The sequence below is a fragment of the Protomyctophum parallelum genome (assembly GCF_964188405.1).
Source record: "Protomyctophum parallelum genome assembly, chromosome: 9".
In the NCBI taxonomy this organism is placed as follows: Eukaryota; Metazoa; Chordata; class Actinopteri; order Myctophiformes; family Myctophidae; genus Protomyctophum; species Protomyctophum parallelum.
The window spans coordinates 13,464,188-13,479,776 of NC_139706.1; the positions used below are offsets into that span (position 1 = coordinate 13,464,188).

General features: G+C 43.3%; 1 protein-coding gene across 5 annotated transcripts in view; it reads left to right on the top strand.

The window, feature by feature from the left end:
* The window catches only part of dock10 (dedicator of cytokinesis 10), a gene marked incomplete at its 5' end in the record, with an annotated part of 160,202 nt that overhangs the window by 105,989 nt on the left and 38,624 nt on the right, over positions 1–15,589 (top strand). For all 5 annotated transcript variants that reach the window (XM_083773857.1, XM_083773855.1, XM_083773859.1 and 2 more), the window contains 6 exons: positions 671–849; positions 5,408–5,521; positions 7,537–7,657; positions 9,465–9,586; positions 11,864–11,978; positions 14,499–14,565. In XM_083773857.1, coding sequence (XP_083629983.1) covers positions 671–849; positions 5,408–5,521; positions 7,537–7,657; positions 9,465–9,586; positions 11,864–11,978; positions 14,499–14,565 — 718 coding nt within the window. The remainder of the gene's footprint in view (positions 1–670; positions 850–5,407; positions 5,522–7,536; positions 7,658–9,464; positions 9,587–11,863; positions 11,979–14,498; positions 14,566–15,589) is intronic.

Below are 15,589 nucleotides of genomic sequence, written 5' to 3' on the forward strand. Positions count from 1 at the left end.
GTGTAAAGCAGTGTTGTGTGGTTGTGTTGTCTCTCTAGTGTCGGTACCAGAGTGTAAAGCAGTGTTGTGTGGTTGTGTTGTCTCTCTAGCGTCGGTACCAGAGTGTAAACGCAGTGTTGTGTGGTTGTGTTGTCTCTCTAGTGTCGATACCAGAGTGTAAAGCAGTGTTGTGTGGTTGTGTTGTCTCTCTAGTGTCGGTACCAGAGTGTAAAGCAGTGTTGTGTGGTTGTGTTGTCTCTCTAGTGTCGGTACCAGAGTGTAAAGCAGTGTTGTGTTGTCTCTCTAGCGTCGGTACCAGAGTGTAAACGCAGTGTTGTGTGGTTGTGTTGTCTCTCTAGTGTCGATACCAGAGTGTAAAGCAGTGTTGTGTGGTTGTGTTGTCTCTATAGTGTCGGTACCAGAGTGTAAAGCTATGTTGTGTGGTTGTGTTGTCTCTCTAGCGTCAATACGAGAGTGTAAAAGCAGTGTTGTGTGGTTGTGTTGTCTCTCTAGCGTCGGTACCAGAGTGTAAACGCAGTGTTGTGTGGTTGTGTTGTCTCTCTAGTGTCGGTACCAGAGTGTAAACGCAGTGTTGTGTGGTTGTGTTGTCTCTCTAGCGTCGGTACCAGAGTGTTAAAGCAGTGGTGTGTGGTTGTGTTTTCTCTCTCTCTCTCTCTCTCTCTCTCTCTAGTGTCGGTACCAGAGTACAGCCTGACGGGAGAGTTCTGCAGGAAACACTTCCTGACGGGCCTGCTGCTGCGGGAGCTGGGCCTGGCGCTGCAGGATGAGCAGGACCTGAGACACCTGGCCCTGGCCACCCTGAAGACTCTGATGGCCAAACACTCTCTGGACGCACGCTACGCCACCAAGGTAGGGGCCGCTGTCTGTAGTGTTGTAGACTACTGGTTCACGCTACGCCACCAAGGTAGGGGCCACTATCTGTAGTGTTGTAGACTACTGGTTCACGCTACGCCACCAAGGTATAGGGGCCGCTGTCTGTAGTGTTGTAGACTACTGGTTCACGCTACGCCACCAAGGTATAGGGGCCGCTGTCTGTAGTGTTGTAGACTACTGGTTCACGCTACGCCACCAAGGTATAGGGGCCGCTGTCTGTAGTGTTGTAGACTACTGGTTCACGCTACGCCACCAAGGTATAGGCCGCTGTCTGTAGTGTTGTAGACTACTGGTTCACGCTACGCCACCAAGGTATAGGCCGCTGTCTGTAGTGTTGTAGACTACTGGTTCACGCTACGCCACCAAGGTAGGGGCCGCTGTCTGTAGTGTTGTAGACTACTGGTTCACGCTACGCCACCAAGGTATAGGGGCCGCTGTCTGTAGTGTTGTAGACTACTGGTTCACGCTACGCCACCAAGGTATAGGGGCCACTGTCTGTAGTGTTGTAGACTACTGGTTCACGCTACGCCACCAAGGTATAGGGGCCACTGTCTGTAGTGTTGTAGACTACTGGTTCACGCTACGCCACCAAGGTATAGGGGCCGCTGTCTGTAGTGTTGTAGACTACTGGTTCACGCTACGCCACCAAGGTATAGGGGCCGCTGTCTGTAGTGTTGTAGACTACTGGTTCACGCTACGCCACCAAGGTATAGGGGCCACTGTCTGTAGTGTTGTAGACTACTGGTTCACGCTACGCCACCAAGGTATAGGGGCCGCTGTCTGTAGTGTTGTAGACTACTGGTTCACGCTACGTCACCAAGGTATAGGGGCCGCTGTCTGTAGTGTTGTAGACTGGTTCTCAAAGTGGGGTCCAGATAACCTGGAAACCAGGCGAATATGACAAATTCATTCGACTTTGATGAAGACCGTATAGGTCGAAACATTAGTCATTACTACCGGTATTTATACTAGCACCTGAATAGAAGGCTTAAATTCTCCCAGCTGCTCCAGCGTCTTCTCCGTCTTCTGCAACTATTGTCCCTGTTCAGGCTTGCAGTGCGCTCGGTACATTCCCTTTGTTTGCTTTTATTTTATTTTATCCGCCCCTTGGAAATGCAGGTTCCACACAGAGATTCCAGACTAATATCTACGCAGGCCATGCTAGGGTCCAGGCACACTCAGAGTGCATTGGGTGTTCCAGATGGACGCTTACAGGGCTGTAAACGGTCCATTTTGGTTACATGTTGCATAAAAATGCACAATATAACAGTAGCGTATCGAAATCGGCCATAGTAGAGAGGGTATGCACATGCTTAAAGTGAATGGCACATCGAGTGGCAAATCGAGTGGCAAAGCAACATGAAAAGTGAGTTTAACATTGTTTAACGTTGTTAAATGCAATCAGATAGGACTTTTCTGTGTGGATGTATGGGCTGTCGAGGCCAGAAAGTAGTTTTTTGCCACTCAGTAGGCATTCCTGCATAACTTCCGGGTTTGATGATGATCTCACGCGCATACCCTCTATTGTTGACGCAATAATAATGTGACCGTCAATGGCTTTAATAATATCATGGATGTACGGTATATTGCGCTACTCAGAGACACTTTACATGTGTGGGGGGCAGGGGAGAGAAAAATATATATAGCGTTGTACTCGCAGAACAGCCAGAACAGAGCGTTAGATTTTAGGAGGGGACTTACCATCTACTTTCACCAGCAAAACGAAAATTCAATAATAATAAAAATTCAGCAATGAGTTCAATATAAATATGATATAATAATATCATATATAATAATATATAAATATAATAATAATAATAATAATAATAATAATAATAATAATAAATGTATCTGTATCAGCCGATATCACCCTGGAAATAATATGATAATTTATTGCATTAATGTTAGACTGCATCTGTGATGTTGTACAATCTCAGAGTATAATGGGGTGCTTTGGGAACCACTGCTGTGTACTGTGTTAGTCCAAATGGGATTCTTAACAAGCATGCGTCGAGCACAGACTGTTGGTCAAGGTTCAAGGTTATCTTTATTAATCCCAGGGGGCCAATTGTATAGTAAAGCCCAGCAGTAGCCACACATACCATCAGACGGAAAGTGGACGATAAAGACACGAGAACAGACAGTAGTACAGTAGAATCACATTGAATAATTTAAAACAATCAATGGCAGCGTATAGGAGCCGGGGGACGAAATTGAGTTTTTGAGTCTGTTGTTCCTGCGTCTTGGCATAATTATTGTGGCTAGGGATGTGATGGTTCGTGGCAGCTGAATGTAGGGGGGGGTGGGGGGATTTTGGGGGGGGGGGGGGGGGGGTTATTAGCGAGTGCTGGGAATCCAGATCAGATCACTTCAGTGATTATACTCAGAGTACAATAACAGGGTTGTTGTATCCTGAATCCAGATCAGATCACTTCAGTGATTATACTCAGAGTACAATAACAGGGTTGTTGTATCCTGAATCCAGATCAGATCACTTCAGTGATTATACTCAGAGTACAATAACAGGGTTGTTGTATCCTGAATCCAGATCAGATCACTTCAGTGATTATACTCAGAGTACAATAACAGGGTTGTTGTATCCTGAATCCAGATCAGATCACTTCAGTGATTATACTCAGAGTACAATAACAGGGTTGTTGTATCCTGAATCCAGATCAGATCACTTCAGTGATTATACTCAGAGTACAATAACAGGGTTGTTGTATCCTGAATCCAGATCAGATCACTTCAGTGATTATACTCAGAGTACAATAACAGGGTTGTTGTATCCTGAATCCAGATCAGATCACTTCAGTGATTATACTCAGAGTACAATAACAGGGTTGTTGTGAAGACCCGATTCAAGCTCAAGGCCAAAGCTGTCTCTGTTTCAATACAACATTTAACATGATATTGTAATGTTGGAAACATAATAGAAATATATTATCTCTCTTTCTGTCCAGTTTTCTTTTCTTTTTTTTTAAAGAAAACTAGCATTTACTTACTTTATAATGAATGGTTTTAAATAAGTCTAACATTAATACAAGCATTGTAATTTAACACACTGGCACAACATTACTGGCATGGTATTACTCAGCTACACAGTACAAGCTAATTATGCTGTTCTTACCAACAAACATTATAATGAGTGTTACTAATAGGCATTATTAGACATTAGGCCCAAAGTGGAAGGCTGACAATGTTAACCCATTCTGACGTGAGATCAGATTCTAAAAATGTCTGTTTGAAAATGACAGTTTTCTGAAAAAGCTTTCTATGTCAGTCGTTCTTCGATTTTTCAAAAATAGCAGACCTACAAGCTCGTAGAGCTTGTAGGTCTGCTATTTTTAAATAGCTAAAGCATAACATAATGCTAACACCAAAAGGGGTTCCCGCATAAAATGGGTTAAATGATAATATTGCATGATGGTTCTCTGTCATGGAATCATTAGTGATTTTATGCATGAGTTAATAACACTGTTGATTTACATAAGCACTTCATTGGCATGCACGACAAAAGCAAAATAATAAATGAGCTTGTTTGAGGAGTGTAGGGTCACAAGCATTAACAGGCATAAATAACAGTAGTGAACAAACATGCCACTGACTGATTTCAGTCATTTCAGTTCCATATAGAATCCATAGATGTTTTCTATGGAAGCATGTTGCACAGTGAAAATAGATGATCTACAAGCTCTCAATGCGTCGCAGGCGCATTGAGAGCTGTAGATCAGCTTTTTTCGCCGGTTATTATTTCATGATTGTACAACAGTTTTGAGGAAGCAATCGGATTGGTTGATTTGCCCTTGTACCTGTGCTTTTAACGAGCATGACCGCACACCTAATCATTCAAAACATACAAATCTGCTGTGCTGATGAGACTCTCAGAGCAGAGGGTGGCTAGGCTAGTATAGTTTGCAATGGGGACATTTGCGATTGTAGTGGCTAAAAAATAAGAATTTCTTTTTTTTAAGGGTAACTGTTGTATAATTGCAAGGGTGTTCTTTACGTAGATTATTGGCACTTCAGCGCTTCTTACTGCAGCAACGTTGTCGTGCCAATAATCACGGTAAAGCACACCCTCTCGCGTGTTAGAGCATTTACAGTGGTCTAACTAGCAATGCCGGCATGTTCAGAAGCAACTTCCATAAAAAACGTAAAGGATATTTCATGAAGGCAAAGGTTAAAGCCTCAATCTGTGATTTAGTATGGTGTGCAGCGGGAACAATAATTATTACAAAATATTCATTATTTTACATATTGTGTTAATTGTTTAGGAAACTGTGTGTGTGTGTGTGTGTGTGTGTGTGTGTGTGTGTGTGTGTGTGTGTGTGTGTGTGTGTGTGTGTGTGTGTGTGTGTGTGTGTGTGTGTGTGTGTGTGTGTGTGTGTGTGTGTGTGTGTGTGTGTGTGTGTGTGGGGGGGGGGAGGGGGGAAGGGGGGGGTCCTTTTCACACCGTTCCACAAATCTCACATTAGGGCACCATTTTTCAGTCGTGATCTATTTTCTTCTTGTGTTAATCCGTGCATTCCAGGAGAAGCAGGCGAGGATCGCATCCCTCTACCTGCCTCTGTATGGTCTGATCCTGGACAACATGCCCCGCTTCTTCCTCAGGGATCTCCCCATCTACTTCACCTCCAGTGACCAGGTAAGAGCACACAGGTTTGGAATCAAACCATTCACACATACAGTAGACATTGCTACACCCCCCCTATAGGGCGCTTTTGTGAGATTGCTGCCATCCAAAAGGTCAAATAGAAACATGCTATTGTATTGTACAGTATGTAGGTTGGTCCTGGTAAAAGCACAGCAGACAAACACAGCTGCAGATTTAGGCCTCACTCCCACCTTTCGATCTAGCATACAATTCAATTAAATTAAATTCAAAGGGCTTTATTGGCATGAGAAAACATACGTTTACATTGCCAAAACAGAAAGAACAATACAACAATACAGCAATACAATCAAAACAAAAATTATGTACTTTGTCAGATTCTTCAATAGATCAACTTCTATGTACCAAGATCACTCGATGCAGGTATAGTGCAGGAATATACACAATGATTAGTCTTTACGGTGGTTGTGTTCCATTTGATATCCTTCTCCTATCACAGCAGCTCACAAATCTTGCTGCTGTGTTTGCACATTGTTGTACTTCGCCCAGCAGATATGGGAGTTTTTTGTCATTGGTCATGTTTTCAAAGTCTCCGTGTGTGGTTGTAATCTGTGGGAAGTATGTGTCTCTGATGTCTTGGTACAATGGACAGATGGTTAGGAAGTGTAGCTCGGTTTCCACTTCATTTAGTGTGCAGTGGGTGCATAGTCTGTCTTCTCTCGGGATACAGGTCTGCCTATGACGGCCTTTCTCGATCGCGAGACTGTGCTCACTGAGTCTGTACCTAGTTAAGATTTTTCTTTGTTTTGGGTCGGTCACGGTGCTCAGGTATTCTGCCACTGTGTATTCTCTGTTTAGGGCCAGATAGCATTCTAGTTTACTCTGCTTTTGTGTTGCTTCTTTCCAGTGTGTCAGATAGTTTTCCTTTTGCTGTTTTATAATTTGGTTTAGTCCAATGGGTTTTCTATCTCGTGGCTCTGTTTGTGTTTGCATACAACATTGATGCATGCTAGATGTAAACAAAGGGTAAGTGTCAATGCATTTCCAATGGAAGTCACATGGTTTGACACAACATTTTTGTTGTACGGCTTTCGGCTGTGTTTCGACTGCCCCCCCCTCCCCCTCATACAACAAAAATGTTGTGTCAAACCATGTGACTCCCATTGGAAATGCATTGCGAGCTTGCATCAGTCAATAAGTCTCATGCATCAGCTATACATCAATCTGTTGTGCACGTGTGAGTCAGGCCTTAGGGGTGGTCACACAGACAATGTTTGCTTCAAAACTGGTACGTGATCATATATGATGAATGGGGCCCTTGTACTTGCTGTGCTATTGGATTGAGAAGGGATTAGTATTTTAATAATGGGGTGACTATACTTATACTTAATGGTAATTAAATACCGCTAATTGTGTTTGCATTTGCCACACTGTCCCACTGTTACTATACCACACCACATCTACCAGCATCACAACAGGAAGGAAGTACTGTAGTAAGCAATTGATTTTGACTACATTGGCTACATGCCGGGTCATGGGTGACATTGACAAGCGATGCCAGTCCACGCCTTGCAGCTTGCACTGAGATGTCGGGGATATTTGAACTTTCATTATGCAAATCATTAGGACAAAGTGAAGTGTGGCACAAGAGAGAAGCGGACGCCAAGCGCACCATACGATGGGAACACAATGGTTTTCTAGCAACATCTCATCATTCATGCTTGTTTGGGCCTGGGCCATATGGCTCAGCGGTCCAGGCAACTTGGCTGGTAATCCAGTCTGGCAGTGTGCCGCGGGTTCGACTCCCGATCCCGACAGCTTTTGTTGCATGTCATCCCATTTCCTGTCAGCCCTATACTGTCTGTCCCTCCATGGTGGAAGGATGTTGTGCACACGACAAAACGGCAGTTTAAATTAATGCAAATTAGATGCATAAAATAAATGCTTTTCCGTTGTGTAATGACCTTTTGATAAGGTTTTAACCACTAGGTCTGCGTGTCTACATGCAGTGCATGTCTGTTTACCGTTTCTTTCCCGACCACCCACAGGGTTCTCGGGATGACCTGAGTGTCGGAGTGGGCGTGGCTGGCGGCCTGACCACTGTCGGTAGTCGCCATGCCAACTCTGTCGACGCGTCCTTCTCCAAAGAGGTTCTCAACTCCATCACAGGTGTGTGTGTGTGTGTGTGTGTGTGTGTGTGTGTGTGTGTGTGTGTGTGCGTGTGTGTGTGTGTGTGTGTGCGTGTGTGTGTGCGCGTGCATGCGTGTATTTATGCACTGTATGTCTCTGTATCCATACACACGTTACGCAGTGGTGGAAAGTAAAGCAACGAAGTACATTTACTCAAGTAATGTACTTTTTGGAGGTATTTTTCCCTCACTGGCATACTTTCAATTTTCCATATATTTGTACTTCTACTCCACTACATCTTAAAGGCAAACATTGTACTTTTACTCCACTATAATTATTTTTTATTATAATAATTATAATAAGGACTTTTATACATTTAATACATTTGAAAACCTGTGAAGCTTCTGCATAATGAGTACTTTTACTTTTGGTACATTTTAATGCCAATACTTTTAAGTACATTTTTTACTTTTAAGTACATTTTTAATACCAAACTTGTACTTGCACTACAGAGTATCTACAATATGGTATTGATACTTAAAAAACAAACACTTCTTCCATCACTGTGTTCATCTGTATATGTGGTTTGGTCACGTACTCTCTGTCTGTCTGTCTGTCTGTCTGTCTGTCTGTCTGTCTGTCTGTCTGTCTGTCTGTCAATTTACAATTTACAATTTAGGCATTTAGCAGACGCTCTTAATCCAGAGCGATTTACATTCACAAAAAGCATGGGAATACATCACATAAAAGCATTTATCATGAAACATGCGTAAGCTAAGAAAGTAACAGTGGAATATCTATATAATGAAACTATACATACACTATACATATAAACTATACATATATACTACTATGCTATACATATGTACTATGGCCTGCTATGACTATATACAATGCAATTATAGTGCTGTCTACATAACATGCTATAAGTCTATCAAATGCTATCTAAGTCTACCGAAATGCTATCTAAGGGGGTAGGGTAAATGCTATGGGCCATGATGGAGTCTGAAAAGATGGGTTTTCAGACTACGGCGGAAGATTGGGAGTGATGCTGCAGTTCTGACTGCAATGGGAAGTGCATTCCACAGTTTTGGAGCCAGAAGGGAGAAGAGCTTGGGACGTGTGGAGCGTTGTCCCGGCATTTTTAGTGACTGTCTGTCTGTCTGTCTGTCTGTCTGTCTGTGTTACGAGTGAGTACGGATGAGGACCCAAATGCAGGCGACAGTAGGCAGAGCAATAAACTTAGAAGGATTTATTAAACAAACTGAGGTTCTTCCATAAACAGGGCAAAGAAGGCAGGACAAAAACACAGAAACCATACAGGAACTCACACCACAGGGAACTACGAACCAACAAGAACAATATGCAAACACAGGACTTAAATACACACAGGATAACAGGGCACAGGTGGAACCAAAATAATAATCAACACTAGGATAGGCTGGGGGACTAAAAGGACACAGGTGGAAACACTGACAAATTACAAGGCAGGAACACAAGAGGCACAAATACTACAAAATAAGAAACACAAAACCAAAACCAAAGAGAACAGTCACACACATGAGCAAATACATACAAAACATACTGAAATCAGTGAAATGACAGAAATACATATTAAGGTCCAATACAATACAATACAATGATACTGACATTATACTGACCATGATATTGACAAGATACTCAAAGTTCACGGTCCGAGGAGCGGACCGTGTCTGTCTGTCTGTCTGTCTGTCTGTCTGTCTGTCTGTCTGTCTGTCTGTCTGTCTGTCTGTCTGTCTGTCTGTCTGTCTGTCTGTCTGTCTGTCTAAACGTGTGAATGAATTTAACAATGCTCCCTCGCCGCCAGCCTTCTCATCCTTGGCGGTTGCCACGGGCAACCAGGCGGACTCTCGCGGCTCTCTGATCAGTGTGGACTCCAACCCCAGCAACAGTGACAGGAACAGCGAGAAGATGGACGGCTGTGAGAAGGTGAGACAGGTCAGGAACAGTGAGGAGGTGAGACGGGTCAGGAACAGTGAGGAGGTGAGACAGGTCAACAACCTTTTCTGTCTCAGAGAAAGGTGAGAAGAGACAGTGCAGAGGAGTTTTTGAGTGGTGCAACCACTCCAAGGAACAGCAATGTCCGTGTTCACCTATGTACCTATGTGTCCGCCTATGTGTTAATGAGCACGAGTATGACTATTTGTACCAGTAGGGGCACTGTTGTGCCAGAAACAGAGAGATAGAGAGAGAGTGCTGCACTGTTGCCTGCTAATATGAGAGAGTGAGAGAGAGAGAGTGGAAAAGGGGGGAGGGGGGAGTTGCACCACTCAGTTCACACGGGTGTGATTTTTAATAAATTATTGCTGTCCATCTTGAAACAAAGTATGAGACAAACAAACAGACAACACCAAGGTAAGAAAGATGCAGCACTCCAAATTAAAGGTTGCAAGACTGAACTCCGCGTGTCAGAATAAAGAAAATGGTTAACTGAGTTCAGTCTTGCAAGCTTTTATTTTGGAGTGCTGCTTCTTTCCACGGGGTGCATACTTAGTTTAGACTAGTCATTGGTTAGACATGGGTTAAGGTTAGGTTTAGGTGTGCTGCCACGTGGGAGGTTAGGTTTAGGGTGAGGGTTTGAGATAGGTTTTGTTGTAGGACTAATGACTGGTCTAACCAATGACTATAGTCTAAACCAAAAACTTTAAACTAAGTACGGCACCCTCTTTCCACATTGGTGGCATTGGGTTTTTTTTCATTCGAGTATGTTTTGTTGGCCAAGGACGTCAAACAGAGCAAACGCACGTTATGATTTTGGCGGGTTTATTTGCTTCTACACATTGACCCATATCACCAACATGTTGTAAATCGTCTCGGAAACCTCATGCAGGAACGTGTGTTAGAGAGGCAGGGGCTGAAATCTCGCATAAGAGGGCACTTTTGGACAAAAATAGCGAAAATAGCTGATCTACAAGCTCACAAAGCTTGTAGATGAGCTATTTTCGGGGCGCAAACCCAGCACTCCTTATCTAGTGGAGATGCGGTGTGTACGACATGGATTTAGAAACAAATTAGTTCAACGCAAAATGCTGCGTTCAAGGTCAGGGGCATTCAGAGAAGAAAAGCAATCCTCCTCCTGAATGCATGCCTTCCCGTATATATGTCATGGAAAGGAAAGGAGAGGCATTTGCATTTCTTTCACCATAGTAAATGCTGCATTCGTGGTCTGCAGTATGGGGCAGTTGTTTTACAGACAGTGTAAAAGGGCAGGGGCTGAAGCCCCCTTTGATGTCTATGTGTGCACGTCCCTGTTCATATGTCCATAACTGTTACTTTTCAGGATACTTTTCAAAAATAGCAAAAGTAGCAGATCTACAAGCTCATTTCGAGCTTGTGGACTAACCATTTACCATTTGAGCATTCGGGTGTGACTCTGCTCCTGTGATACTACAGATTACCTGTAAGCATGACACAGCATGACACAGAGTCTGAGATCACAACCACCCCCCCCCCCCCCCCCCCCCCCCCCCCCCCCCCCCCCCGGAGCAGAGACAAAGATGAAGTTATTATATGAACCTAACATTGAACCCTCAATGCATGAGTTAAGATATACTGTACCACATATCATAGTACAATCCTTAGAATCGTTCCATTAGCATACTGTATAGTATGAAACTAAATGCCACAGGGAGGCTGGCCGGGCAGGTGGGGGGAATCTGAACGCGGACAGCTGCACACAACGAGCTGAGACAGCTAAGCACGCAGAGCGAACAGTGAACAGAGGACCACTTAAAAAGCACCGTCTGAGTTGCACTGAGGGAATATGAGGGCATAGCTTTTAGCGAATGAGAATTAATTGAGGTTGTACGTGGAAAGACTGACTGGTGTGTGAATGACTTAACTTACAGTTTGGCAGCGAATGAATGGCAGGGGGGAGAGTGAGCTTAACGCAACGTGTGCCATTCCTGCCTACCTGAACTATCCCCGCGCTCGATAATATGGAGATAAGAGGTTTCTGCGACAGAGTGACGGCAACAACATGGTGCATTTGTACACACACCCCCATTCACACTGATAATGGAGGCAGCCATGCGAGGCACAACCTGCTCATCACGAGGAGTAAAGCCTGATTTCTGCTTCGTAGCACCGCTCCATTCCGCCAATCAACTAAGTGGAAGTGACGTATTATACTAGGGGGTTCAGTCGTCTCTTTTGATTGTGCTGCTATATTATCAGAAACCCTCCGCCATATTTCTCTGTCTTCAGTTCGCCAGGCCCCAGTCGCTGATTGGCTACGGCTCCCGCTGTGACAAGCTGGACCAGGCGGAGACGCGCAGCCTGCTGATGTGCTTCCTGCACATCATGAAGACCATCTCTGAGGGTTAGACCTGACACAATTACACCACAATTACACCACAATTATACCTTTACACATATCTGAGGGTTAGACCCGACACAATTATACCTTTACACATATCTGAGGGTTAGACCCGTCACCATTATACCTTTAACACATATCTGAGGGTTAGACCCGTCACAATAATACCTTTACACATATCTGAGGGTTAGACCCGTCACAATAATACCTTTACACATATCTGAGGGTTAGACCCGTCACAATAATACCTTTAACACATATCTGAGGGTTAGACCCGTCACAATAATACCTTTAACACATATCTGAGGGTTAGACCCGTCACAATAATACCTTTACACATATCTGAGGGTTAGACCCGTCACAATAATACCTTTACACATATCTGAGGGTTAGACCCGTCACAATAATACCTTTAACACATATCTGAGGGTTAGACCCGTCACAATAATACCTTTAACACATATCTGAGGGTTAGACCCGTCACAATAATACCTTTACACATATCTGAGGGTTAGACCCGTCACAATAATACCTTTAACACATATCTGAGGGTTAGACCCGTCACAATAATACCTTTAACACATATCTGAGGGTTAGACCCGTCACAATAATACCTTTAACACATATCTGAGGGTTAGACCCGTCACAATAATACCTTTAACACATATCTGAGGGTTAGACCCGTCACAATAATACCTTTAACACATATCTGAGGGTTAGACCCGTCACCATTATACCTTTAACACATATCTGAGGGTTAGACCCGTCACAATTATACACATTTACATATATCTGAGGGTTAGACACACATACATTCTGACCGTGGTGACCTTTAACTCATTAAAGGGATTGTGACATTTAAAACACATTTTTGTAGATTTTTTGGCTTTTTTGGCTTTTCTTGACATCAATTTCACCAAAAAAAACGAAGTTTGAACATTCAGTGTATTCTCTGCTGTCTGGACTCTTGTGAATAATTATGCAAAAATGTCTCATCTGGTTGGACGGCAGAGATATACGTAGATCTCCGCTAAAACTCCGCCCCCTCCCCTCTGCTCCCTGCCTAGTGCCTACCCTCTCTTCTCCGCTTCCTCATTGTCGACCGCGACTTTGTTTCTTTGTAATACTTACTAATAATGGCTTATAGAGAAAAATCTATCTGCTCTGTTGTTGGCTGTGTCAATCAACACAAGTCCTTACACTGGATACCAACTGGCCTAGATGACTCTTTTATTTTTGACGACGTTCCTACCACGTTGTCAAAGAAGCGCATCTTGGGTTGACAGGAAAGGGGGAATTACCGACATCTACAGGCTAAAATAATGTGTTTTTCCATGGCTTCTCAGGATGAACTTTACACATGCACAAAAACTCGTGTCAAGAAATACTGGAGTGGAGTTGAGTGTTCAAACTTTTTAGACACGTTTGAAGGACCATGGCCAAGACTTTTAATGTTGTTAAAATTATGTTATAAATCATGTCATAATACCTTTAAGACTTCCTACAAATGTCTTGTGAATCAGCAGTTCTCACAATTTCAAGACTTTTCAATAAAATGCCAAAAAGAACAGATGCACAAGCTCGCAGTGCGTCACTTCGTGCCGCCCTGTGAGCTTGTATACAGTACATCTGCTATTTCTCTATGAAACGTGAAATTCACAGAAGACAGGAAAAGTAGTTTTACCACATTATATTATTGAGCTCCTCGCATCAGAACAATGGGGTTTAGGTTGAGGATTGGGATTTGTGTCGAACATTTAAATGTGCGTGCGGGTTATATTGACATACCGTATATGAAAGAGTTTGCTTTGTAGATGGAAAATTTTTTGGAACTTTATTTCCCCATCATAAATCAAAATATAGGTCTGCCTCCCTGTTTTACTGAAAGGTTTGCACATGCTAAACCACAGTAAATACAATTAAAGATTAAAGAACTGGGGACCCCACAAAAGTATAAGGGGAACCCCCAAAAGTATCCTATTTGAACTGGGGACCCTCCAAAAGTATCTTATTTGAACTGGGGACCCCTCAAAAGTATCCTATTTGAACTGGGGGACCCCCCAAAAGTATCCTATTTGAACTGGGGGACCCCTCAAAAGTATCCTATTTGAACTGGGGACCCCTCAAAAGTATCCTATTTGAACTGGGGACCCCTCAAAAGTATCCTATTTGAACTGGGGACCCCTCAAAAGTATCTTATTTGAACTGGGGACCCCTCAAAAGTATCCTATTTGAACTGGGGACCCCTCAAAAGTATCCTATTTGAACTGGGGACCCCTCAAAAGTATCTTATTTGAACTGGGGACCCGCCACCCTGACAAGCACTTGGTATTGTAGGAGTTGAGGCATTAGATTGTGTTTGATTCCACAGATAAATATTGTGGAAAATAGCAGGTCTACAAGCTCCGCTATTTTCACTACTTCTTATTCTTAAAAGTACATTTGAGAAATGCTTGAATTTGTTTTTAACCACTAAGTGGGTGAAATCTGTTTTCAAATGTGTGTTGTGTGTTGTTCTTCCAGACGTGCTGGTGTCCTACTGGCACAGAGCCATCCACCAGGAGATATCAGACTTCTTCAACATCCTGGAGTGAGTAGTGTTCCACACACCCTGCTCCACTGCTCCTCATAGCATCATTTGTCCACTGTTTTTTATTTCAAGGACCCCCAAGTTTCATGTGCATTAGGCCAGTGTTTCTTAAACAATTTTGTCCACGAATTGATATATATATATTTGGTTGCGGACCCCACGCTTCACACTCTGCAAACTTGTATTTACATCAAAGATTATTAATTTATAAAGATGGGCAAACTTCATTGGAGCCTATAGAGGCAAAATGGTACAAAAGGTCTACAAATGGTCTCCTAAATAAAGTAGGCGTGGTTTGCTTCTCCTGACTGGGACTCTGACTGGCGCCCCGACGCTCGCCCCAACAAAACGCTACAACTGTAAGTGTCCATTTGGTTCCTAACTATCAATCATTTAGCTGGGGACCCCATTGGTTCCCCAGACGTCAGATTCATGAGAACCCCTGTCGACACAATAACACAGAAACACTACAGGCTTTTTTTTTCCCCAGTTGAAAACACAACCAGTTTTCTTTGGCACACAATGAAGTATGAATGAGCCTTGAGACTTGAAGAGGAAACTTGGCCCGGGCCGGTGAGAAAATGGATTCAGGATTAATGTTCTTATACTGTTGAGAGTAAGAACAGAAACAAAACAGCGATTACTGCCACCATCGGGATGTTAACTCTGTCTACTCTCTCGGCACAGTAAATTAGCTTGTCTGTACTTCCTCTCTGTGTGTCAGCAGCGTCTGCCAGTGATGGAAGAAGTACTGACATTTTTTTGTTGTGTAAAACTATCAACGCCACAATGTAAAAAACACTCAAATACTGTGCACAACAACGTGCCTAAAATACTAGGATCGCTTGAAAGTGGTCATGCTTGAAAGTGGTCAGCTTCTTCTACGCAACAGTGGAGTCTGTTCTCCTATACGGCAGTGAATGCTGGACCCTGAAGCCAACCCTGCAGAAGTCCCTTGACGGGTGCTACACCAGAATGCTGCGTGCAGTACTTAACATCAGCATGACTGTACATGTCACTAACA